The sequence below is a fragment of the Phyllobates terribilis genome, unplaced genomic scaffold (assembly GCF_046119375.1).
Source record: "Phyllobates terribilis strain yellow unplaced genomic scaffold, ASM4611937v1 Scaffold_9__5_contigs__length_417890890, whole genome shotgun sequence".
Taxonomy (NCBI): Eukaryota; Metazoa; Chordata; class Amphibia; order Anura; family Dendrobatidae; genus Phyllobates; species Phyllobates terribilis.
The window spans coordinates 63,654,518-63,682,056 of NW_027362769.1; the positions used below are offsets into that span (position 1 = coordinate 63,654,518).

At 42.6% G+C, this 27,539-nt stretch overlaps 1 protein-coding gene across 3 annotated transcripts in view; it reads left to right on the plus strand.

The window, feature by feature from the left end:
* ARMC8 (armadillo repeat containing 8) overlaps nt 1-27,539 on the plus strand; it is a 114,864-nt gene that overhangs the window by 10,839 nt on the left and 76,486 nt on the right. For all 3 annotated transcript variants that reach the window (XM_073646533.1, XM_073646534.1, XM_073646535.1), the window contains exons 2-5: nt 12,827-12,903; nt 15,120-15,191; nt 27,074-27,216; nt 27,308-27,405. In XM_073646533.1, the coding sequence (XP_073502634.1) occupies nt 12,827-12,903; nt 15,120-15,191; nt 27,074-27,216; nt 27,308-27,405 (390 nt within the window). The remainder of the gene's footprint in view (nt 1-12,826; nt 12,904-15,119; nt 15,192-27,073; nt 27,217-27,307; nt 27,406-27,539) is intronic.

The window sequence follows — 27,539 nt, forward strand, 5'->3', positions numbered from 1 at the left end:
GGATAAGCCACTTTCAGAGATCTTTAGCAGCTTGATCTTTTTCTGGGGTTGTCAGCTAGTGTCTACAAACTTTTCTGATGTCAGTCCTTTTAATGGCCTTACATCTCCAATGTGGCTGATCACCTCGCTGAAGCATTCACCTTGCTCTGCAGTCACGTAAATTTCCATAGCAGATCGCTCTGTTCTTGGCTGTTAGAGATGGGTGCTGGCACTGTGAATGCTGTTCCTGGCATAAAATGGGCTGATCACAATGCTCAAAGGGAGTGCGTGCTGCAACATCATTCCTGCCTTCAGTAATGTGAGCGCTCAGTGATGTCAGACTGCAAGCAGCATGCGGGGAAGACCTCATCTGTCTCCACCCAGCAATCCTCTGAGCAAATGATTGCCAGTACTGATCTAGCGGACAGTAGATCACCGCTATCTGTGTGCTGCATATAGAGGCTTTCTGGGATTACAAAGATTCTGTTATCTTGGCACGCAAAAAAAAAAAAAATGACAGATAAAAAAAATATTAGAAAAATACCATTTTCTAATACTTTCCCATTCCACCTGGATAGTCAGTGACTGTCTTTTGTGACATGGGTGCATTTTATATGGATGCATATAATCATTTCTTAATATCACAAAATGTGTTCTGGCAAATATACCAAATTATTACTTAACTCTTATTTTTGCCCCACATTCCCTGTCCCTATCAATTCTTAGACTATGTTCACATTCAGCGTTTTTTTTTTCTTTAATGTAAATGAGAATATGCTTTTTCTAGTACCAGCAAAAGCTAGAGATTTCAGAAATCTCATTTCCACGCTTGTTTTTTTTTTTTTTTTCCTGACTGAATTTCACTTTTGGCTCCATTCTATTTATTTTTTTTACAGCGTTTACTGTAGGGGTTAAATGGTGTTTTATATCTCAGGTCATTTCAGATGCTGGGCTACGAAGTGTGTGTAATTTTATTTGTTTCTGGATTTAAAAAACAGTGCTTTTATTCGTGGAAGATTTTTCCGTTCTTGATTTTGTCATAAAAAAAAAAACAAACAAATATATATATATATATATATATATATATATATATATATATATATATATATATATATATATATATATATATATATATATATATATATAATAAAATATATATATAATATATTTTTTTTCTTCTTACTTGGTCAATGTATGGGACTTGAACACTGAATAATCTGATCGCTGGTCTTTCACCTTGCACCCTGTGATCTTGTGTGAGAGGAGCGCATGTGATGAGAGGGAGCCCGATACCGCTCACAACCTTTAAAATGTCACTGTAGACTGTAACATCTGGGGGTTAACCTGCCAGGGACTGTGCCTTTTTACCTTAAATGAGAGGCCTGTTGATCGAACACCTATCTGTTTTGTTTTGTGGGTAAATACAACAGACACTACTGGTGCCACTTTCTTCAAGGGGAGTGAAGGAGCGGTCCTGTTTAATCCAGCATGCCCAGTCATTCAATATGTGAAAACATGTGCAAGCCAACTTACCCTAGATGAGACTTCAGTGATCCTCAGTACCAAAGAGACCACTACTGATCTGAAGTGAAAAACTTTCCAGCTTTATTCCTAAAAAATGACAGTCCCAGGTACATCCAAAAATATATGAACCTCCCTACGCATTTCAAACTATAATGAAGTCCTTATTCATGGATTATTATTAGTGATGAGTGCAAGTGCTCGTTACTCTAATTTGCGTCCGGTGCTTGAGTGAGCTGTTCATGTCATCGCCCCGCATGTTTTCTTCTGTTAGATAGCCACATAATATGCAGGGATTGCCCGTGTTTGTCAGGCTATCCCCCTCATGTTTTGAGGCTGTCTTAACAGAAGTGAAATGTGCGGGACAGGGACGCGAATGTCACTCAAGCACCCGCAATACTCTGTCCATACCCGAGCACCCTAGGCAAATTCGAGTAATGAGCACTTGCGCTCATCACTTATAATAATCCATGAAGTTTCATATATTTTTGGATGTACCTGGAGAAGTTATTTTTAATTCTGCTGGAATAAAGCTTTGAGAATTTTTTATATTTTGGAATTTGACTGTAATGTTTAAGACCAGTCGTTCATTGCCTTGTGATTAGACATTGTGCTGCTCTCATTGATCTCTGCTGATGCTGAGAATTATCACCCTATTGACTGTAATGGGATATGGTGGCGATGCACGGAGACATGCTTACAGGTGGATTTTCACTTTTTTATGCAGTCAGCTTACAAAGACCCATATGTTCCCCTAGAAATGCAGCGTCAGTAGTAATCTAGTGGGCAATAGATGGCTAGAAATCTCCTGTGTTTTTGTCCTTCATCTGCTTACATCACTACTTTTCTATTACAGCTCTCTTTCATTATTCAGATAGAGGTTTAGTCACTAGAATAAAGAATACTCTTAGTGTTCTAGAACGCAGCGCACTGGATTCCCCACTACCGAATACTAAAGCATGTGACGGTACATACAAGCTTATCTTGCACTACTCGTCAGGATTTGCTCACCCTTGCAATTTTTTGTTTGTGGCTATAGATTATTTTTTATTTTTTTTCCTTTTTACACCTGATTCCAGTTAAAACTATCCCCCCTCCAAAAAAAAATAAATCAAAATTCACGAAAAAAACTGCATGGTAGTATTGGATCATTTGCAATGACAAACAGCAGCAGTGCCCTATGGACCTCATTGACTATAACCGGGTCTGTCCTAGCCTTTCTTGGGCAATCTAGAGCAGCATGGACTGAAATTTTGGCAGGATCTGCTTCAGTCGGCGCTTCCATTGCTGATGTGAAGACAATCCACACCTGACCGTTACTTATTTCTTTCAGATATTAGTCAGTGATGAGCAGATTCCTGGAGACTGGCGGCCACATTGCCCTCTGGTGACTAAATATTTGCCAAACTTTGTATTTAAAGATGTTCTGTTATTCCATAAATCACAATTATTAGAAAGTTTATCAATTATTTATTTGTGCGGTTACTGTGTTTTCTGGCATATAAGATGACTTTTTAACCCCTGAAAATCTTCTCAAAAGTCAGGAGTCGTCTTATACGCCGGGTGTCATCTTATAGGGCGTATATTTATGGTAATTTATAAGCCATCCCTGTCTCCAAGACTATCAGAGCGGTAGCACATCCCTCTGGCCCGCCCTTGTATCCTATTACCGGTACCTCCTTCTCTGCCTCTCTGATCTCGCTCCTGAGGACTGCAGTGAAGCGGCGCAGGCGCGCATGAGGCAGAGGAGGTGGTAATATAAGGGTGGGCCAGACGAGTGAAAGAGGCGTGTTTTTCTGGGCACAGCACCGCTCTTTCTCTTTTTTCCATACCCCGGGCGTCCCGGACGCCTGCAGCTCACTTCACTTACACCTTCCCGATGAGGCGCCCCCTCACCTCGTCACTGCAGTCCTCAGGAGCGAGATCAGAGAGGCAGAGAAGGAGGTACCGGTAATAGGATACAAGGGCGGGCCAGAGGGATGTGCTACCGCTCTGATAGTCTTGGAGACAGGGAGAGCTGGGCAGGCTGGGAGAGCTGACCAATCCAAGCAGGATTTGTATACAACAACCAGCTAATCGCCGGTAAGGTTCATCACTTTAAAATTACCATATTGAAATCAAATAGTTTTTTTTTTTTGTTTGTTTTATAATTTTTATCGTATGTGCGTTACAAGAGGGGTAGTCTTATACGGCGAGTATATCCCAAACTCTCTATATTTTAACTGGAAAAGTTGGGAGGTCGTCTTATACTCCGGAAAATATTGTATTTTTTTATTCATTTATTCCAATGGCTATAAGGTATTTTCTAAAGCCCAATTCTACATAAGAATTGATTTCACTGCAGTTGGCACAATTACTCCACATGTCCAGGGTCCAGGAAGCTATAGTATTGGGCAGGGGTGGGCAATTTTCCCGAGGGGCCACATGAGACTGTGACTGTTTATGGAGGGTTGCACCAATAAGCTCAAATTAATTCTGCTCAATATTAATATTCACACAATTTAATATATCACTTAATATTGAGCAGAATTAAGTATGCTGACATCCCCCTATTTGCAGTGAGTCCCCTACGTAGCCCCCTATATGCAGCGTGAGTCCCCCATGTTGCCTCTTATATACATACAAATATCCCATACACATGGAAAAAAAACACATACTCTCCTCACTCCCATTCCCCTGGCGCTCGGCCTCTTCTCTAACCGATGCACTGACTCTCCGCAGTGCACAGCTGACAATGATGTCATCACGTCTGCTGTCTCACACGCTGAGTGGTGGACGATGGAGCGGGTGGACCCTCCTCTACCAATGTAATCACAGCTGTATGCATCCCGAGGATGCCGGTAAGAGCATGATGCAGCTCGTGGGACACTGGAACAGCCAGAGGGCTGTCTAAAAAATATTTTTTGTTATTCTGCATTTTCCAAGGACCATCACTCTTTTATTTCTCCGTTGATGGAGCTTTGTGGAAGCTTGGTTTTGTTTTTGAGAGCTGGAATTGTCTCCCTGATGGGATCATGCTACTTGAATACTGCTGTTGGTCGACGCCTGCTCTGTATGGAGTGGACTCTGCTCCTTATGTTGCTCCCTCCCTAGGATGTATATTACGTGTTGGTGAGGCAAGGGGTTAAAAAACATTACATTATAGAACAGAAGTAGAATCTCATCACCACAACTGATTATGTGCTCTGATGGTAATGGCTAAGCTCTGTTCACACTTGTGTTCGGAATCTTTTGTGTTACTTTTTCGGAACAGGCTAATTAATTAAATTTTTGTCCAAAACGGATCTGTTGCATAACTGATGCAAGCAAAAGCAAAGGGGCAGATTGATTACTGTGGGATCTGTCTGGGTCTGTTATATGTCCAAGTTTAGAATGGAAAAAAAGTATTGCATGGGTTTTTTTTTCCAGCTGGAAACTCTAAAAGCTGATCCCGTTGTGTTCAAAAGTTTACATACCCCGGCAGAATTTTTCTTTTCTTGGCCTTGTTTCAGAGAATATGAATGATAACAAAAAAACTTTCTTCATTCATGGTTATTGGTTGGGTGAAGCCATTTATTGTCAAACTACTGTGTTTTCTCTTTTTAAATCTTAATGACAGCCAAAAACATCCAGCTGACCCTGATCAAAAGTTCACATACCCCGGTGATTTTAGCCTGATAACATTCACAGAATTTGACACAAATGGGTTTGAATGGCTACTAAAGGTAACATCCTCACCTGTGACCTGTTTGCTTGTAATCAGTGTGTGTGCATAAAAGCTGAGTGGGTTTCTGGGATCCAGAGAGCCTCTTGCATCTTTCATCCAGCCCCTCACGTTTCTGGATTGTGAGTCATGGGGAAAGCAAAAGAATTGTCAACGGATCTACGGCAAAAGGTAGTTGATCTGTGTAACACAGGAAAGGGATACAAAAAAATATCCAAGGAATTGATAATGCCAGTCAGCAGCATTCAAACTGTGATTAACAACTGGCAAATCAGGGGCTCCGTAAAAACCAAACCATGGACAGGAAGACCAACAGAAGTTTCAGCCACAACTGCCAGGAAAATTTGTTCGGGATGCAAAGAAAAACACACAAATAACATCAGCTTAAATTCGGGACTCTCTGAAAACTAGTGGTGTGGTTGTTTCAAGATGCACAATAAGGAGGCAGTTGAAGAAAATGGGCTGCATAGTCTAGTTTCCAGAAGAAAGCCATTACTGCGCAAATGCCACAAAGTATCTCGCCTACAATATGCCAAACAGCACAGAGACAAGCCTCAAAACCTCTGGAACAAGGTAATTTGGAGCGATGAGACCAAAATGTAACTTTTTGGCCACAACCATAAACGTTACATTTGGAGAGAGGTCACCAAGGCCTATAATGAAAGGAACACCATTCCTACGGTAAAGTACGGAGGTGGATCGCTGATGTTCTGGGGATCTGTGAGCTACAAAGGCACAGGAAACTTGGTAAAAGATGAATGCAGCACGTTATCAGCAAATACTGGAGGAAAATTTGCACTCATCAGCCTGGAAGCTGCGCATGGGATGAACTTGGACGCTTCAACATGACAACGATTCAAAACACAAGGTCAAGTCGACCTGTCATTGGCTACAGCAGAACAAAGCAAAGCTACTGGAGTGGCCATCTCAGTCTCCTGACCTCAATATCATTGAGCCACTCTGAGGAGATCTCAAGCGCGCAGTTCATGCTAGACAGCCCAGGAATTTACAGGAACTGGAGGCTTTTTGCCAAGAAGAATGGGCAGCTTTATCATCTGAGAAAATAAAGAACCTCATCCACAACTACCACAAAAGACTTCAAGCTGTCATTGATGTTAGAGGGGGCAATACACGGTATTAAGAACTGGGGTATGTGAACTTTTGATCAGGGTCATTTGGATGTTTTTGGTTGTCATTAAGATTTAAAAAGAGAAAACAGAGTAGTTTGACAATAAATGGCTTCACCCAACTAATAACCATAAGTGGAGAAAAAAAAATTTTTTGTTATCATTCATATTCTCTGAAACAAGGCCAAGAAAGCAAAAATTCTGCCGGGGTATGTAAACTTTTGAGCACAACTGTAAATAACCAAACCTATAGTGCAAAATTCCACAATACTCTCTTAAACATGCAATTAAAAGTTTTATGCTGACTTACCAATATGCATATGGAAGGGATGGCCAATGTTTTGTTAATCACGGCCAATGTTGTATGAATCTGCTATGAACCACAGGACAGGCCGTGATCAAGGTCTGGGACAGACTGAAACATTGGCCATCTTTGTTTCCATATGCTGATTTATCAATAAAACTTTTACTTGCATATTTGAGTGCCATGTTTTTTTTCACTATTGTTTGGAGGGACGCTCTCTACTATAGAGCACTGCTGTCTTCTAGCTACAAGTGCTGACCAGACATTTGATTCATCATAAAATGGAATCCAGATGGATCCCACTGATTATTATGGAGTCCATCGGCTTCAGTTGTGCAACGGATCCAGTACAGACAAACTGAATTCCCGAAGGCAGGACTTGGCCGATGGTCTCCCAACCTAAGCGTGACAGTCTCCTAAAAATATATAAAGCTTTCATGCTCCGGCCAGGAGACCCATGTGATCGAACAATCATTACACAGATGTTTGTGTATACCCTATTAACATGGTATAAAAGATGGGACCCTAAAGTTTGCTTTTTATATTACTTGTGTAGAAAGAACACAGAGTTTTATAAATGGAGAAATTAGTTTTGTATTTCTTCTGGTAATTTCCGAAGGGGCAAAGTAAAGTTTCAAGAAAGTCAGTTTAGGACATTGTAGTATTTCACAGCCTAATATGATTACACTCTATCCATTGCATGGAAAGGAAATTATCTGCATTCATCCATCAGTAAATTCTTGAATATAATTTGTTCGTTGTCTTGGTAGATTTTTATTTGCAAAAAAAACAGGTCTGCACTCAACATTATTAATTCAAGGTTCTCCTGTTTCCCAGCCGCTATGTGTGGTTTCTTCTGTTGGTTCCCTTTCCATATTTGATTCCATATTTTGTAACCACAGGACTGCAGAGCTTCCTATACATACAGCTTCAACAGGAAGATCTGCGCCTCTCTGCTTACGGACAAGTAGTAAAATGATTGATGGGGGCAGATGCCGTAAATTACTGATCTACATCCTGTGGCTTTTTTCTGTTGAGAGACCCCCAACTCCCAGCCTGCCCATATCGCTGCTCGAGTGCCATTAGAGAGCACTGCTGAACACTTTAGGGGCCAGTTATATCATAAGCAGGAGCATTGTTGACTTTTAGACTGGTCATTCAGTGGGAACTGCAGTGGAAATTAATAGAAAATAACCTGATAGCGTAAAATCATTACCTACCTGGCTCCTGGGGATAGCCTTGGTTTGATGGACTGGAGAGGATAACCCTAAACTCTAGTTTTCATGTGAGAAAATATTATGAATGGAGCTAATAAAACATACAAGAGCCTTTTGTTATCCGTAAGTTTCAGTCACTATCTGAAGGTTAAAGGAAAATGTTAAAGAACTAAAGCTGCCCATCCACTAACATCTGAAGCTTGCTGCTCTCTTTGCCTAAGGCAGGGGTCCCCAACCTGTAGCTCAGGAGCCACATGTGGCTCTCGCGGTCCCATGAATTGTGGCTCGCGGATGTCTGCCAGCTTGGTGCATTAGCTCCAGATCTAGCAAACAGGTGTGAAGAGCACATCTGAAAATGTTGAATTTTGTGAGTAGGCCTGCACAGAAGAGCAGATCTGGATGCACATATACTGGTCTAAGGGGTTTGGAGATAATTTAAGTCTGGTAAACTGGAGACAAGATTATACGATCTGTCAAAGGAGGTACTTGAAGCTGGATGCGACTGTGTGGTTGGGGTGATTGATGGGAGAGTACTGAATGGGGGTATTGTGGGGAAACCCTGCTTCTTGGATACCATGTTTTGAGGTGATTTCTGTGGAAAAGCTCTGGTTATCATTATTCCCATAATGGGGGCTTTGGTTGCCTCTATTGTGAGGGAGTCGGGAGCTGGATGTGGCTCGCGACCCTCTCTGAGCTGAATGTTGCTCCCAAGGTCAGAAATATGGTGAACCACTGGCCTACGGGCTCGTGCACATGACCGATTTTCTCGGACAAGTGCTAGCTGTGGTTTCATGGGTAGCACTCTTATGATATTCTATGGGGCTGTGCACATGTCCGATCTTTTACTTGGACTGAGTGGTCTGCAGAAAAAAAATCAGCGACATGTCCAATTTAGATCTGAGCGTTGGATCGCACTAGGCCATGCAAGTCTATGGATCTAAAAAAAACAATGGACCGCAATCAGATGACATCAGAGTGCGGTCCAATTTTCAGACCTGACCAAATGGAGATGGTGGAGAAAGTGTTTTTTTGTTTGTTTTTTTTTCTCTCATGTCAGAAAAAAACTGAACTGGTCCCACCCATCCTCGAAACCGTCCGTCTACATCACACATGTCATACTCTCTGGCCCGTGGGCCAAATCTGGCCTGCAGTGTGGTCTTATTTGGCCTGCGACACCAGAACCACCACCCCATATGTGGGGCCATTATGTAAGGAGTACTATGTGGAGCCAATTATACTGTATACTGGTTGGCCCGCGACTTTGTACAAGTTTTTCATTTTGTCCCTCTGTGTGTTTGTGTTTGACATCCCTGGCCTACATAGGATTTGGCAGTTGTTACTGATAGAATTTTATCTCGGTAATGGGAAACTGTCTTCACTGAATACTCATTTGAGACTGATCAGTACTGGAAGAGAGAAACGGGTTTATATAAGATACAGTTGTTCTCAAAAGTTTACATACCCCGGCAAAATTTTTCCTTTCTTGGCCTTATTTCAGAGAATATGAATGATACCAAAAAAACTTTTTCTTCATTCATGGTTATTGGCTGGGTGAAGCCATTTATTGTCAAACTACTGTGTTTTCTCTTTTTAAATCTTAATGACAACCAAAAACATCCAAATGACCCTGATCAAAAGTTCACATACCCTGGTGATTTTAGCCTGATAACATGCACAGAATTTGACACAAATGGGTTTGAATTGCTACTAAAGGTAACAACCTCACCTGTGACCTGTTTGCTTGTAATCAGTGTGTGTGCATAAAAGCTGAGTGAGTTTCTGGGATCCAGACAGATGCAAGAGTCTTTCATCCAGCCACTGACGTTTCTGGATTGTGAGTCATGGGGAAAGCAAAAGAATTGTCAACGGATCTACAGGAAAAGGTAGTTGATCTGTATAACACAGGAAAGGGATACAAAAAAATATCCAAGGAATTGATAATGCCGGTCAGCAGCATTCAAACTGTGATTAACAACTGGAAAATCGGGGGCTCTGTAAAAACCAAACCACGGTCAGGTAGACCAACAAGGATTTTGGCCACAACTGCCAGGAAAATTGTTCGGGATGCAAAGAAAAACCCACAAATAACATTTAGCTGAAATTCAGGACTCTCTGAAAACTAGCGGTGTGGCTGTTTCAAGATGCACAATAAGGAGTCACTTGAAGAAAAATGGGCTGCATGGTCGAGTCGCCAGAAGAAAGCCATTACTGTGCAAATGCCACAAAGTATCTCTCCTAATATAAGCCAAACAGCACAGAGACCAGCATCAAAACTTCTGGAACAAGGTAATTTGGAGTGATAAGCCCAAAATTTAACTTTTTGGCCACAACCATAAACATTACATTTGGAGAGAAATCAAAAAGGCCTATGGTGAAGGAACACCATTCCTACAGTAATGCACTGAGGTGCATCGCTGATGTTTTGGGGATGTTTGAGCTACAAAGGCACAGGAAACTTGGTAAAAGTTGAAGGAAAGATGAATGCAGCACGTTATCAGCAAATACTGGAGGAAAATTTGCACTCATCAGCCCGGAAGCTGCTCATGGGAAGTACTTGGACGTTCCAACATGACAACGATCCAAAACACAAGGACAAGTCGACCTGTCATTGGCTACAGCAGTACAAAGTGAAGGTTCTGGAGTGGCCATCTCAGTCTCCTGACCTCAATGTCATTGAGCCACTCTGGGGAGATCTCAAGTGCGCAGTTCATGCTAGACAACCCAGGAATTTACAGGAACTGGAGGCTTTTTGCCAAGAAGAATGGGCAGCTTTACCATCTGAGAAAATAAAGAACCTCATCCACAACTACCACAAAAGACTTCAAGCTGTCATTGATGTTAGAGGGGGCAATACACGGTATTAAGAACTGGGGTGTGTGAACTTTTGATCAGGGTCGTTTGGTTGTGTTTGGTTGTCATTAAGATTTAAAAAGAGAAAACAGAGTAGTTTGACAATAAATGACTTCACCCAACCAATAACCATGAGTGGAGAAAAAAATTTTTTTTGTTATCATTCATATTCTCTGAAACTAGGCCAAGAAAGCAAAAATTCTGCCGGGGTATGTAAACTTTTGAGCACAACTGTATAATACAAAGTTCCTTATTTTCAAGTGTACAATTTATTTATGAAATATAAACTAAATATATGTTTACTTTTTTTATATTTTTTTTCTAAAGTTTTGGGTTTATTTATTTTTAATACTTATATTTTTTTAGTCCCCTTAGGGGACCTTGAACCTGCAATCATCTGATCCCTTATACTACGTACATTAGAACCTCAGTATTGCCGTATATAGGGAAAATGAAGATCTCCTATAAAGCTTAGCCTGTGGCTGAACTTCGCAGGTGTGCGAAGATTGTATTGACAGAAGCCTTCGGCTGCCATGATTACCCATTGGTGGGTCGCAATCACATCACAACGGGCCAATAGGAGTGCATCGGCAATCGCACCATTTAAATCCTGCTGTTAGAGAGTTAGTGGCATCTAAATGGTTAGGAGCAGCAATCAGAGCTCCATGCCAGAATCTGCTGAACACGAGGACAATTGCCAAAAATTTTGACAAGACGGAGTTTCATAGAACATGTTTTTTTAACCCTTAACATGAAAGTAAGGTTAATATAACTTTCAATACAAAGTCTTTACTTTTACTCAAATTAGGTGATTGAAAAATGAATGCACCCCACATTAAAAACTACTACATCTAGTATTTTGTATGAGCTCCATGATTTTTAAGGTCAGCACCAAGTCTTCTAGGCACGAAATGAACAAGTTAGCAACATATTACAACATCTATCTTATCTATCTTATTCCATTTTTCAAGATAGACTTTTTTTTTTTTTTTTAGAGCCAGGAAGCTGGATGGAGGGTGATGCTCAACTTGTCTCTTCAGTATTCCCTATAGGTGGTTGATTGGTTTCAGATCAGGAGACATTTGGCCACTGAATCTTTCACTCTGTTTTGTCAGAAATGCTACAGATGTGTGTTTTGGATCAGTCATGTTTGAAAAGTGCACGTCTGCCAGGGCACGGAGTGATGGCAGCATCTTCTCTTTCAGTATAGGAAAGTACATCAGTGAAGTCATGATACCATCAATAAAATGTAGCTCCCTGACACCAACAGCACTTATGCATCCCCACATAAGGACACTGACACCGCCAGCTTTCACTGTAGGCACCATGCATCTTTTCTTTGTACTCCTCACCTTTGTGGCTCCGTACAGATTTTCAAGCCATCAGTTCCAAAAACCTTTATCTTGTTCTCATCACTCCAAAGAATGGTGTCCCTATAGTCTTCATATTTTTCAGCATGGGCCCTGGCAAATAGTAGGTGGGCTATTTTGTGCAGAGCTTTAGGAGAGACTTCCTTCGTGGATGACACCCATGCATGCCATTCCTCTGCAGTCCATATTGTGTCACGGCAAACACTTCAATTTGGTTTTCTACTTCTTTAGCTAATAGTGGTGAACTTGCTTGTCAGTTTTCTCATCGGAAGACTCCTATTTTAGGTGTTGAAATCCGTGGTCGGCCTGGACGTCTCTGAAATGGTTGCAGTTCCATCTTTGTTAAAATATTTTTTTATCACTTTTACTACAGTATTTTGACTTTTATGTAAAGCTTTGCTGATCTTGTAGGCTTCACCTTTCTTGTGTAAAGAAATTAATTCCTTTCTCAGGTCTTCTGTCATTTCTCTTCCATGTGGTGCCATTGCTGACAGCATAAAGCGGGAATGGGCTTTCTATTAACACCCATTTCTAGTCAACTTTCTGCTATGCATTTGTTTCATGAATAATTTAACTGATTTGTGGTTGAATTCTTGGTAATTAGAATGTATAGTCTAAACTTTAAATGTTACCAGAGTGAGTTTTTTTTTTTTTAAGATACATATAATGTTAAAGCTGTAATGTATTGAATATATATCCATATTGGTGTCAGTCTGTGCTGTGAGAAACTGATTTCTATCTTTCGTTACTTTTAGGAGGTTACAGCCAGCAGTCGCCATTATGTGGACAGACTTTTTGATCCCGATCCACAAAAAGTTCTACAGGGTGTTGTGTAAGTATATATTTTGATTATTGGGAATATTACTGGTAATTGATTTTTGGAAACTACATTTTGGTTTCAATATATTTTAACCCGCTTCCCACAGCATGCCATACTATTATGGCACAGGGATGGTGCAAGCTTACATGGCATGCTGGTGCCATCCACAGTGGCTTTCAGCTTCAGTGGCCAGGATCAAAGTTAAAGGGGTTGTCCAGTACTTTTAAAATTATGCCAATATGTTTTAATGATAAATAGAAGCTTCTTTCTAATTACCTCCTGGTGCTGTTTCTGCCTGTGAGCGGCGCTATCGCTGGCCGCTCACAAGCAGCACGTGACCCCCGGCTGCAGCCGGCTCTGACATCCGCTGACGTCACGACAAGTCCAGGATGCAGCCGGGGGTCTCTCTCTTCCGTGTTCCACTGGTGGCTGCTGAGTTGGGGGCGAGGTTACCCCGCACGTCATACCCAGCATCCACCGCGTGCTCTCCCTGTCCCCATCCATTGGGAAAGCGCGCGGTGGATGCTGGGGGTAACCCTGCCCACAACCCAGCAGCCACCGCGGGGACCCCAGTGCTGAGTCACGCCTCACTTGTCACGTGATGCCTGTGAGCGGCCAGCGATAGCGCCACTCACAGGCAGAAACAGCACCAGGAGGTAATTAGAAAGAAGCTTCTATTTATCATTAAAACACATTGGCATATTTTTAAAAGTACTGGGCAAGCCTTTTAACCCCGCAAATCGCATATATAGACATGTAGGACTTTGAGAGCTAAATCTTTATTCTTCTGTCACTGTCTCTGTGCTCAACTGTAAAAGTCTACTCCTCTGTCTAGGGCTGGGCGATTAATCCTATTAATTCGCCTTTTGGAGGTCGGCACGATTTTTATTTTTAACAAAATCAAAAATTCCATTTTTGCTCCATCCCATCTGCAGTCATTGGTGGAGCGGGCAGCGTAGGAGGGAGAGCGGAGATGCTGAGCACCATGATTGGCTGTAACAGCTCAAACCTCAGCGAGTGCTGCAGGAGCTGAGCGGTGCTGGGGCTATGATTTTGGGTCCAGGTCACAGTCGCTGTCTCCATTAACCCCCCCCCCCCCCCAACAGCCAGGGGTGCAGATTCAACATAATCTTCTCTGCACCCCCTTCCTCTGATCTTCAGTGGCTCCATATTGTCAGAGGGTTAACTTTCCTCCAATTCCATACAGGGCTGGGACCCCCATCCATGACATGAATCCGGTTCTGTGTCCCTCATTTGGCCTAGTGGTTATACATTTCATTCATTGTCTATGAGGATCATAAAGATGACAAGGGCTGTGCTTGGCTTTTCCACCATTCTTGTAATTAGCAGTGGAGGGACCCCCAGAAATCAAATACCACTAGAGATGAGCAGATCGCTTGGTGAAACCCCCGGCCCACAGTTCAGGTCAGTGCTTTCTGGTCGTGAATTTCCTGAACATCCTAGATCCGTCTCCTCTTATGATTTGCTGTGCTGGCGTGTCATGTCCTGTGCGCCACATGGTGCACAGATATTATGCCAGGCCAGCAAATCGAACACCGCATCATGGAACCCGGAAGCTCAGGAAATTCTGTTCTCTGCCAGAGGACAATGACCTGGACCGTGAACTGTAGTTGTGCAAAGCGACCTGCTCGTCTCTAGTTATCACCCATCGGGTGGACAAGTGATTATTGCCAATCTTAATGCAATTCCTTCGAGTTATGCTGAGTTTTTTATAGCGATTTACAGTTTTGTTTTGTTTTTATGGTGGCGTTCTTTTACGGCCTATAATTACAGCATATGCTATGTATGATGTTATTTTCCACCTTCTGTCTTGTAGACTTAATGTTGTAATTTTTTTTTCTTTTTTTGCATTCCTTCTCTCCATGCATGTATTAACGTGCAATGTGTTTTTGAAGCTTTATGTGCTTTCTTGACTTCAAAAAATATGATTGTATTAGGAATCTTGGATTCACAAAATCTATAAATCACATGGCTCGTTATGGTCAAACTGCAACAATAATAGCAGCCAGAAAAGGCAGGGATACAAATGCATTAATAATGAAAAACGCTGCCAAAAAGTGTCTGGAGGGGTTAAAATAAGGTGGGGTTGCTATATATTTTGATCTTGCCTGTTTTCAGATACATTCAGCTGTGCTGTGCTCTGTTCTCAGGAGCAGCTTTTTCGCACTTTTCTCCCATTATTGCTAATCCTGTATTTATATTTACAGAGATATGAAGAATGCCGTTATTGGAAACAACAAGCAAAAAGCCAACTTGATAGTTTTGGGTGCAGTGCCAAGGTATAGTCTTGTGCTTTTGTGTTTTTTTTTTTTTTTTTTTTGTACCCTACCCTACCTGGCAGAAAGTTAGCGCTGACTGGCAACTTCTGAGGGTAATTTTTTATTTGATAAGATGATGTTCCTTTTCGGAGTGAGATGTGTGAGCTTACATGAGGATATAAGAAAACTTCAGTATTTTCTTTTGTTTTTTTTAAAAAGGAAACCTTGCTGTGGAGTCCTCGGCTTTAGTTCATAATTTGGAGTTTTTAAGTGACTTGCTTGATGCTATTTTTACATTAAATTCTGCAAAATGACACGCGGGTTAATGACTTTTATTTACTTTTTTTGCTTCCTTTTTTAGCATAAAAAGTCGTACAATCCTTTACAACGTTGCATACAACACTAAGGTTTGCAAAAAATAATTCCAGGAAGGGACTGGAATACATTAAAAAGTTGCAAACAGTCGCAAATGATGAATCCGCCGCAAACCTCTGGATAACAAAAACCAAACCTCCAAACAAAACAAAAAAAAAAAGTGAACAGGTAGAAAATGGACTTCATAATAGACACAACTTAAAAGAATATGGTGCAAATCAATTAACAGCTTAAATGAAAAACTACAAAAAATAGGCACAATTGCAGTAATGAACTGGGCCCCTAGACTTAAAGGGAATCTGTCAGCAGATTTTTGCTACTTCATCTGCGAGCAGCGTAATGTAGACAAAGAGAAGCTGAATCCATCGATATATCACTTAGTTCACTGGGTGCAGAAGTTTTGACACCAGCTAAAAACTGATTTAGAATGAAGCAGAGCTGAGGAAGTTAATCCCTCCCACACCAGGCTCTGTATATACAATGTCCATAGACAGTGAGGTGCTTGGTTGCTGGACTAGTCAATGTTAATCACTTAGTGATGAATCCTTCACAGTTAGTAAACAGCAGCACTCACTGTGACAAGTGACACATCCCTGAATTCTGTGTTTCAGCCTTTATCTTCTCCTGTCTTCAGATTACATACCAAAAACCTGATGACAGATTCCTTTTAAGGGAACGTCATCACAAAATACCTTGATTTAAAGTCTATACAAGTGCTTGTAGTAAGGCTGTGTACCCACGATGCGCTTTTTAAGCGTTTCTGCAGCAGCAATTCCGCTGCAGAAACGCTTAAAAAATGCTTGGTAGAAGGCCTGCCATGTTCCCCAATGATAATCCGCATGTGCTGTGCATATGGTGCTGAAATTTCCGCTGCGGATTATCATTGCGGAAAAATACGCAGCACTACCAATTATTTTGCGGAAGCGCTGCGTTTTCGCCGTCATTGACTTGCATTGGAACGCATGGATTACGCATCACTGCATCTATACATGCGGAATCCATGCGTTTCAATGTGCGGATGGTACCCGGGTGTGGAGGACAGGAGACTCTCCTCCAGACCCGGGTACCATAGTACCTGTAAAAAAAATAAAAAATACAATAAAAAATAAATATTATACTTGCCTTCTGATGGCCCCCGGTGTGCTTGTCTTCGCTTACCGGCAGATCGCGGTGGACTGAAGGACCTGCGCTGACATCCTAGTCATGTGACGGCAGGTCCTTCAGTGTACCGCGATCTGCCGGCAAGCTAGGACGGATCGAATAAAGACTCCAGGGGCCATCAGAAGGTAAGTATAGATTTATTTTTTTATTTTTTACCATTCTTTACGGTTACACTATATAAATCCATGCCGGTTGCATGGATTTATATAGTGTGACCAAGTTGTCAAGCACTTTCCAAGTGATGCTAAAATCACTTGGAAAGCGCTTGTCAACGCGCATGCGGAAATGCATGTGAAGAACGCTTCACTTCCGCATGTCCCTGGCAGGAAAAACGCATGTACAATCCGCATGCTTTTTTTTCTGCCAGGGAGATGCAGAAACGCTCAGGAAAAAATCCGGAGCATTTTTGCATCATGGGCACATAGCCTGATTGTGTGTGGGGGTATATACACTCCTCAGCTTTGAAATTGCAACACGAAGAAGGAAAAGAAGTGGATTTATGCAAATCACAGGATCGATAGATATGTTAATTATGTGCAGATAATGTAAACTACATTTTGGAAACCTTTTCAGTATAGAGTATGAGCACCAGGCTCTTGCACGCTTTGGTTGCTGTCAATAAGGTTATAAATTGTTGTTTGAATTTTTTGGCCCCAAAAATTATCAAGATCGCTGCTGACGGCTCTTTTCTGTTGCCAGCTTGGTGGAGCCACTGCAGTCCATCATAGCATGTTTAGGCCACGCAGGCTGCTCATAGTAGCACAAGAACATGCAGCTTGGCGTTTGCTGGTTGAAAAATGGCTCTTGAAAACGTTGGAAAATTGCCATACCACTGATTCCACCAGCAAATCAATGTAATGCTGAACAGTTGTACCTGGAAGCAACAAAGGTCCGGCTACCATACATTTTGTCATCACACACCATAATGCCAGAAGTAGGACCAGTGTTGCATTCCCTCATGAAGGCCTCTTTGTGTTGTTGCCCACGTGGTCTCCAGACTAGTGTTGAGCATTCCGATACAGCGAATATCGGTCGATACCCGATATTTCAGTATCTGAGTTCCGATACTTTTACAATATCGAATACCGGAATCGGAAGTTCACATAATGCCTGCGCTCTGCAGTGTCTCTGAAGGATGACAAGCTGGATGGCAGCGCTCAGCTGCGATCCAGCCTGTCATCAGAATGCCATCCCAGCGTGGGAGAATTCTCCTGCTCAAGCGCTGACATTACATTATCTCCCTTACATTACAATTAAATGGAATAGCAGGAATTAATATTTTTTTAAGACGTTAATGCCACAGCCATGGTGGTTGTGGCATTACAGTGGTTGCCCAAATCGATGGGAACTGTGCTCACAGTGAAACATGAAAAGCCGGCAATTCATCAGCGGCATATACCGGTATCCGACAATTTAGAACAGAAAGAATAGAGCTTCACACATAGATTAGATAGAAACATGTCAGTCACATATATTTGAAGTACAGTGACAGTGTTGGTTACTGTACTTGTCATTTAGTGTTAAAGTAAAGGATTTATTAAAAAAAAAAATTGGCGTGGGGGTTTCCCGTAATTTTAGTCTCTAGCGGAGGTTAAGCAGACGGCTGGGGCAGATGTTTGAAGCCTGGGAAGGGGGTAATACCCACGGAGCTTCCCAGGCTACTAATATCAGCCTCCAGCTGAATATCTAGCCTTTACTAGCTATTAAAATGGGGGACCCCCCAAAAAAATGACGTGGGGTCCCCCCTATTTTAATAGCTAGCAAAGGCTAGGCAGACAGCTGGGGGCTGATATTAATAGCCCAGGAAGGGTGCCATGAATATTGGCCCCCTCCCAGGCTAGAAACACCAGCCGTCAGCCGCCCCAGAAATGGCGCATCCATAGGATGCGCCAATTCTGGCACTTAGTCTCGCTCTTCCCACTGCCCTGTAGTGGTGGCAGTGGGGTAATAGGGCTGGGGTTGATGTCAGCTTATAATGCCAGCTGACATCAAGCCCAGGTTAGTAATGGAGAGGCGTCTATAAGACACACCCCATTACTAACCCCATAGTCAAAGTTAAAAAAAAGCACAAACACCCAGAATAAAGTCCTTTAATTGAAATAAACACACAATTCTTTATTGTTCTAAATTAAACCATACCTACTGTCACGCCCATTCCTGCTGAAGCCCACGATCTACTGCAATAAAAGTAAAATAATAATGCAACATCATCCTTACCTTTCCATGGTTCCCAGGACCGCTCCAGCTCTGCTACATTCACGTGACAGGCTGGATCGTAGCAGAAAGCTGCCATCCAGCCTGTCATGCCGCAGGCAGACACTGAAGCGCAGGCATGCTTGCGCTCCTCAGTGTCAGGCTGTGACGGCATCCAGATGAGCCGAGTCTCTCACGCTCACCGCATGCGCAGGAGAATTCTCCCACTCTGTCAGTGACGTGCATGAGGTGAGCTGAGTTCATTGTCGGCTCATCTGGATGGGGTTAGTAATGGGGGTGTCTTATAGACGCCTCTCCATTACTAACCTGGGCTTGATGTCAGCTGGCATTATAAGCTGACATCAACCCCAGCCCTATTACCCCACTGCCACCGCTACAGGGCAGTGGGAAGAGCGAGGCTAAGTGCCAGAATTGGCGCATCCTATGGATGCGCCATTTCTGGGGCGGCTGACTGCTGGTGTTTCTAGCCTGGGAGGGGGCCAATATTCATGGCACCCTTCCTGGGCTATTAATATCAGCCCCCAGCTGTCTGCCTAGCCTTTGCTAGCTATTAAAATAGGGGGGACCCCACGTCATTTTTTTTGGGGGGGGGTCCCCCATTTTAATAGCTAGTAAAGGCTAGGTATTCAGCTGGGGGCTCATATTAGTAGCCTGGGAAGCTCCGTGGGTATTACCCCCTTCCCAGGCTTCAAACATCTGTCCCAGCCGTCTGCTTAACCTCCGCTAGAGACTAAAATTACGGGGAACCTCACGCCATTTTTTTTTTTTTAATAAATCCTTTATTTTAACACTAAATGACAAGTACAGTAAGCAACACTGTCACTGTACTTCATATATATGTGACTGACTTGTTTCTATCTATCTAATCTATGTGTGAAGCTCTATTCTTTCTGTTCTAAATTGTCGGGTACCGGTGTATGCCGCTGCTGAATTGCCGGCTTTTCATGTTTCACTTTGAGCACTGTTCCCATCGATTTGGGAAACCACCTCCCCCAATACATTCTACATTATTGTTAGTTGTTTTCCTTCATGTAGAATTAACCTACAAGGAAAGAAAGAGTTTATTTTCATTCCGATATTTGTGTCCCATTGACTTGCATTGGTTTCCGGTATCGGAATCGGCGATATCCGATACTTTTTGGGTATCGGCCCGATCCAATCCGATCCGATATTTCCTGATATCGGAAGGTATCGCTCAACACTACTCCAAACTAATCTCCAGCTATCATTCTAAGACCAAAGTGGAGCTTGTCACTGAAGAGGATAGGCCTCCATTGCCATCTTGCGCTGCACCATTATAGCCTTTGAGAGCAGTGGTGTGAGGTTATTGGAAATCCTTTAGCTGTATTCCCGACTCGTAGCCTAATGCCCTTTTAACGCCATTCGATGGTTTGTGTACACACTTATCCCTTAGGTATGACCTATGATATCCAATTTCACTTGCCATATAGAATGGATTAATCATGGAACCATTGATATGGCCACTTCTTCAAAGTGGGCTAGTAGTCACTCTTCAATACGACAACTCCAGGTTGCATATTGCATTGTTCTACTTTAACCGGTTCCCGACCGCCCACTGTAGATAAACGTCGGCGCTTGCTGGGCTCTGCAGCGCCAACGTTTAAAAACGGTGGGTGGTCTCGCAGCGCTCAGGACCCCCAGCGTCCTGCAAGCGCTGTGATTCCGGTGCAGAGCGTTAGCTCTGACAGGGGACATCATCGGGACCTTATTGGATCAGGTCCCAGTGATGTTAACCCTTTGCTATGTTCTATATGCCGCGATCTATGGTGATCGCGGCATATAGAAGATAGAATGAGGAGAGGGGGTCGTCTTACTTACCTCTCCGACGACCCCTGATAGCTTCCAGGACCTGAGGTTGCTATGGCAGCTGGAGGTCACATGACCGCCTCCAGCTCTGCCATATATGGTGTCCTGCCTGGCTCAGCCTGCAGCTGAAGCCAGGCAGGAGACTGACTGTGAAACATTTAGCGAAGATCTCATGTAGTGTAATACATGTCTATTACATTACATGAAATCAGTGATCAGAAAAATAAAAATTAATGTCCCATACAGGGACTAAGTGAAAATGTAAAAAAAAAAAAGTTTTCAAACTGTTAAAAAAAAATAAATAAAATTAAAATAAATAAAATATTAAACCAATAATTCCGCATATTTTTACAAAACCAAAAAAAGTACACATATTTGGTATCGCCGCGTCCGAAACAACCCGAGCTATAAAACTGTCACACTAAGTAACTCCTTCTGTGCACACCGTAATAAAAATAAATAAAAAACGGAGCAAAAAAATATGCTTTTTCATCATATCGCCAAACAAAGTGGAAAAAAATGCGATCAAAAAACAAAATAGAAAAAAAAATGGTACCGCTGAAAACGTCATCTTGTTCCGCAAAAAAACAAGCAGTCACATGACTGTCGGCCGAAATATGGAAAAATTATAGCTCTCAAAATATGGTGATGCAAAAACTAGATTTTGCAAAAAAAAGCGTCTTAGTGTGTGACAGCTGTCAATCATAAAAACCCGATATAAATCTGGTATCTCTGTAATCGCACCGACCCGAAGAATAAAGTAATCTAATCCGTGATATCACACGAGGAACGACGTAAAAAATAAATAAAACCAATTCTTCACCTGCTACTGATTTGTTTATTATGTCTCCCAAAGATCGCAGTAAGGCTCTGCTCACATTTATCCTGCGCTCTGCGCTGAGCACTTACACCAGAGTTTCCGTGTAAATCTCTGAGATACGTGATTCAGCCAGAAACCCCTGACGGAAGATTCCCTGTAATGAGACAGATATAGGCCACTGTGGATGCCATCTGGCTTGTGATCCCACGGTGTCAGTTTTTTTTAGGCGTGCATAAAAGTGTGGTTGGCCACAGTTTTGTGCACTTCTGAAAAAAAGGACACCGCTAAACAGAGGCCAGACGGAGTCCAGAGTAACTCTGCTGCCTTATTACAGTGAATGGATCCCGCAGGGGTTTCATCTGAATTACATCACTTGGAAATTTAGATGGAAACCCCGATGTAAGTGCTCAGCCTAGAGCGCCGGATAAATATTACGTAAAATGTTCCCAATAAAAGCTTCAACTCAGTCCTCAAAAAAAGCTAGTCCCCATTCAGGTCCGTCATCTGTCAAAAATATTCCAAGTTGCTGGTAGCAGAAAGGCTCTGGAAAAGCGAAATGGCCCTTGCCCCCCAAAAGAAATTCAGAAAGTTTTGTGCTCCCAAATCCAAATGCCTATTCTACAATAATTTGTTCTCCAATTGTCAAATAGCACTCCGTCCCCCCCAGATCTCGCCGTATGGCTGAGCGGTACGATACAGCCACATATGGGGTATTGCCACTTTTAGAAGAAATTGTGTGACACATTTCGGCACCATTTTTACCCATTGCCCTGTGTGAAAATGTAAAATCTGAGGGTAAAACATTTTTTGTGGTAAAATATAATTGTTTTCTTCACTGCCTAATGGCATACATTAAAAAATACTCCCTACTTCCCTAGATGAATTCCTTGAGAGGTGTAGTTTACAAAATGGGGTCACTTGTGGGGGTTTCTGCTGTTTTGGCATGTCAGCGACTCTTCAAATGTGACATGGTGTCTGCTGCCTATCCCAGCCAACATAGCGCTCCTTTCTCTTCCGAACCCTGCTGTACACCAAAGCAGTGGTTTTCCCCCACATATGAGGTATCGGCGTACTCAGGAGAAATTGCACAACAAATTTCATGGTGCAATTTCTCCTGTTACCCTTATGATAATGCAAAATTAAGGGATGAAAAACGTTTTTGTGGGAAAAATGTGAAAATTGTATTTTTACAGCTCAATATTATAAACTTCTGTGAAGCACCTGGGGGTGAAAGGTGCTCACCACACATCTAGATAAGTTCCCTAAGGGGTCTAGTTTCCAAAATGGTGTCACTTGTAGGGGGTTTCCACTGTTTAGGCACATCAGGAGCTCTCCAAACGCAACATGGCGTCTGCTAATTATTCAGACAAATTTTACATTCAAAAAGTCTAATGGCGCTCCTTCCCTTCCGAACCCTGCAGTGTGCCCAAACAGTGGTTTTCCCTCACATATGGGGTATCAGCACGCTCAAGAGAAATTGCACAAAAAAATTTGGGGTCCATTTTTTCCTGTTACCCCTGTGAAAATAAAAAAAAATTGGGTCTAAAGTAACATTATTGTGAAAAAAGTTAATGTTCATTTTTTTTCTTCCACATTCCAAAAATTCCTGTGAAGCACCTGAAGGGTTAATAAAGTTCTTGAATGTGGTTTTGAGCACCTTGAGGGGTGCAGTTTTTAGAATGGTGTCACTTTTGGGTATTTTCTGTCATAAAGACCCCTCAAAGTGACTTCAAATATGATGTGGTCCCTAAAAAAAAAAAAAAAAAAAAAAAAAGTTTTTGTAAATTTTTAACCCTTATAGCTCCCTAACAAAAAAAAATTTTGGTTCCAAAATTGTGCTGATGTAAAGTAGACATGTGGGAAATGTTATTAACTATTTTGTGTGACATATCTCTCTGATTTAAGGGCATGAAAATTCAAAGTTTGAAAATTGCAAAATTTTCAAAATTTTCACCAAATTTCCGATTTTTTTTCGCAAGTAAACGCAAGTGATATCGAAGAAATTTTACCACTATCATGAAGTACAATATGTCACGAAAAAACAATCTCAGAATCAGGGGAATCCGTTGAAGCTTTCCAGAGTAATTACTTCATAAAGTGACAGTGGTCAGAATTGAAAAAATTGGCCTGGATACGAAGGCAAAAACAGGCTCTGGTGCGACGTGGTTAAGCAGCCTGTGAGGCCTAAACGTACCACCTTGACCTGCAGTGGCTCCTGACTTGTCTCCCATCGAGCACATCTGGGACATCATTGGTCAGCAGTTACAAAGGGAGCTGCTAGCAGCGGATCTTGATGAGTTTTTAGATTTAGGAATGCAGCAAAACTAAGAAGGCTTACCCTGCACCCACCAAGCTCTGTATTTACATTGTCTGTAGACAGTGAGCTGCTTCTCACAGGAGGAGGCGGCGTTGGACTTGGCATGTATGTTCTGCTGTAGTCCAGGCAATGATTATCACCAAGTGATATAACTTTCAGCGTAAGAAAAAATAACCGCAAACAGCCTGACATATGACAAATCTGTGTTGTTGTGTTTTTTTTTTTTTTTTTAACCCCTACCGCATGCTGTCCTCAGATTATATAGCATAAACCTGCTGACAGATTCCCTTTAATAACCTCGTTGATAGCAGCCAAGTGGCGTAAATACAGGGATTTCTGTGCGTGGCGCTCATACTCCATACTCCAAAATTGAAAATGAAAATTTACTTAGTGATAAAAACAAACGTGTCTATCCATCCTATGATTTCCATAACCCCTTGAATTTTTCTTCTTGGTGTTGCAATTTTAATGTAGTGGACTGTATATACAGTCATGAGAAATTAAATACACCATTTTTAATTTTTTTAATTCTCTGGTTTTGCACTTCACAACATAATAAAAAAATCTGGTCTTAGAAACTCTTACTATTGGGGAAATGCAACCTCACAGGAACAACAACACAGGAGAAATTACATTGTGGTTTTATTCATTTAACAAAAACTAGGCTAAAATGCAGATGTTATATGTGAAAAATGAAGTGCACCCCTATTGCTTCTATAGGAATCAAGAGCAAGAGAGTTGCAGCCAGCTGCTGTTAATCAAATGCCTTTGATTAATTGTTAATAAGCAAATGTCCCCATCTCTCTAAAAGCAGAAATTTGGGCAGTTTGCTGGTCTGGAGCAGTCATGCTTTGAGTGGGCAAAAATTCCTCTCTAATGATTTGCGAGACTGATAGTTATACAGAAAACATTTACCGTATTTTCTGGACCATAAGACGCACACTCCCCCCCATATTTGGGAGGAAAATGGTGGGTGTGTCTTGTGGTCCGAAGGGCTCTTCCACACTTCCATGTGTCCAGTACTTGTTTCCACACGTGCCGGAGACACTGACACACGCAGTCCCATTCAAATGAATCTCCTTGTGTGTCCGCGTGCTCCACATGCTGACATGTCCGTTTTTGGACAACAGCACGAATCACACGGACTCATTCAAGTGAATGTGCCCGTGTAAAGACGTGCTGCACATGGATACCATCCGTGTGACACGTACTGGCGCTTTGAAATCAGTGTACAGTTAACATGGGAGCAGACACTACTACCCTCATCATTGTCCCTGCTGGTGCTGATTGCAGCGCCGTCAGGGAACTATGATGAGGGCAGCGTTCAGCACCCAGCGCTTGGGAACACCGCTACCTGTACACTGATTCCCAAGCACCAATACGTGTGATCCTAATGCGGCACACAGTTGCCACACGTGTGACACACACGGACACACTTGACACAGAAATCTCCAGTACCGGAAATATACGGACGTGTGAAACCGGGGAGTTGCTGTGGTGGTAGAGCGGGATCACAAAGAAGCAGGGTCCCTCCGTCTGGAAGCCGAATGCGGCAGAAGCTGTGCGATGCTATGGGCCCAGTATCGGTTGTCAGGCAGAGCTTTCCTGGCAGCCGCATGCGCAGACTGGGATATCGACCCAGCTGAGATCTCAACTGCGCATGCGCTGCCTCCAGCGGCCATCTTCCTGAAGCCGTGGGCCTCATGGAAATGGCTGCCGAGATCCGATACTGCGCATGTGTCGGCTCGGGCGACCATTTTACTGTAGGCATACGGCTTCTGGAAGAAGGCCGCCGGAAAAGCAGTGCACTGCGCTCTGCTTCACTGCCGACACCGGGCCCACAGAATCTAACCCTCCTGCCGCCGCGTTCCTGAGGGAGGGACCTTGCTTCCTGCTAGGCCGCTCCACCACCACCGCAACCCCCTGCTGCTGGGGCACTGCCTTCTCCCACCCAGGGCCCTTTTGCAATGCTACACTTCTGCTGGCTTCCTGGGGGACCCTGCCTCCTGTGACCCCCATTCCACAGCCCCCCAGGTAAGAGACCTATTCGGACTATAAGTTGGACCCCCATCTTATACATTTTTTTCCCATTTTCCACCCCAAAATTTGGGGTGCGTCTTATGGTTCGAAAATACGGTACTTCAAGTTATTGCTTCTAAAGCTGGTTCTACACGCAATTGATTCATGGGATGTACTTAATTTTTCACACTTTCTGCATTTTTTGCTTATTTATTTTTTGTAAATAAACCCTGACAGTGTGTAATTTTGTTCCCGGTGAATTGTTTTCATCTGAAGTTATATTCACCTTATTTTAAGATCTTCTAAGGACCTTATGGTTTTTATGTCTTTATGCATAAACCCCTAGAATTCAAAGCGTGTGTACACAGACTCCTGAAATGGTTAATACCATCCCCAAAGCTGTGTATAGAAGAGCAGTTTTATTCTTTTGTGTAATTTTTGAGCATTCTTTACCAGTCAGTTGGGAATGCTGAGCTCGTGTCATCATTTATCTCACTCTGTCCAGATATTTCAGTAAGCTCTTAATATTTACACCCATATTAAGGTATGTGCACATCAAGGTTGTTTTTTTTGTTGTCAAAAACGACAAGTTGTCTCATAGAAACCGTTTTAGGAAATTCTCCTTGGGGCGCAGACAGACGGCTGTAGTTCTCGTGCGAGGATCACATTGCAGTGCACGGACTGGCCCAACACCTCTCCTGACCTTAGTGTGATGTGTTTCTATGCAGCTGTCACGCTCGGGTCAGGAGAGGTATCGGGCCAGTCCGAGGATTGTGATGCGATCCTCGCGCGAGAAATACTGTCTGCCCTTTTATTTGAGAAGTTTTTTGGAGAGCCTCTTTTGCAGCCGTCTGATTGAACAGTGTCTAGTCTGGAGTGTTGTTTATTACATCACATTGACCATGCTGATACCACTAACTTATCTCGACTTGTCACGAGCCGCTGAGCTCAGATTGGCTACAGCACTGACGATGTGACACCAGGAGCAGCAGAGATTCAATACTGGACCTGGGGAGGATGAGTAAACAACATCTTATCTACAAACTGCAGCTGGTAGAGTGGGGTCTCTCAAACATGGAAACAAACTCTTACTGTGGGAGATCCTGTTTTTCTTTGCTCATTTATTTTTTTTTTTTTTTTGCAATCTAACATTATCATCTACTTTGACAGATTGTTATATTTACTCCAGCAAGAGACATCAAGCACAGAATTGAAGAGCGAGTGTGCTGTGGTCCTGGGCAGCCTGTCTATGGGCACAGAAAACAACGTGAAATCCCTTCTAGACTGCCACATAATCCCAGCCCTTCTGCAAGGTAGTGGTGACCTACTCTGCCGCTCGCTCATGTTGTACTGACCTGCCTGCCATTTCTCATTCTGACATACACATTACTCTGCCTTTTTCAGGCTTACTGTCAGCAGACATCCGATTCATTGAAGCTTGTTTGCGATGTCTCCGTACGGTTTTCACCAGCCCTGTCACTCCAGTGGAGCTCCTGTACACAGTAAGCGCTTCCCTTCTATCCAGCACAGTACGAGCATGGCCGCAATGGCCTTGTACAAATCAGATGAGAAAATGTTAGTGTTCCAGTTAATTCTATAAAAATAATCTCCAAGGTTAGGCAGGAATGTTTTAAAA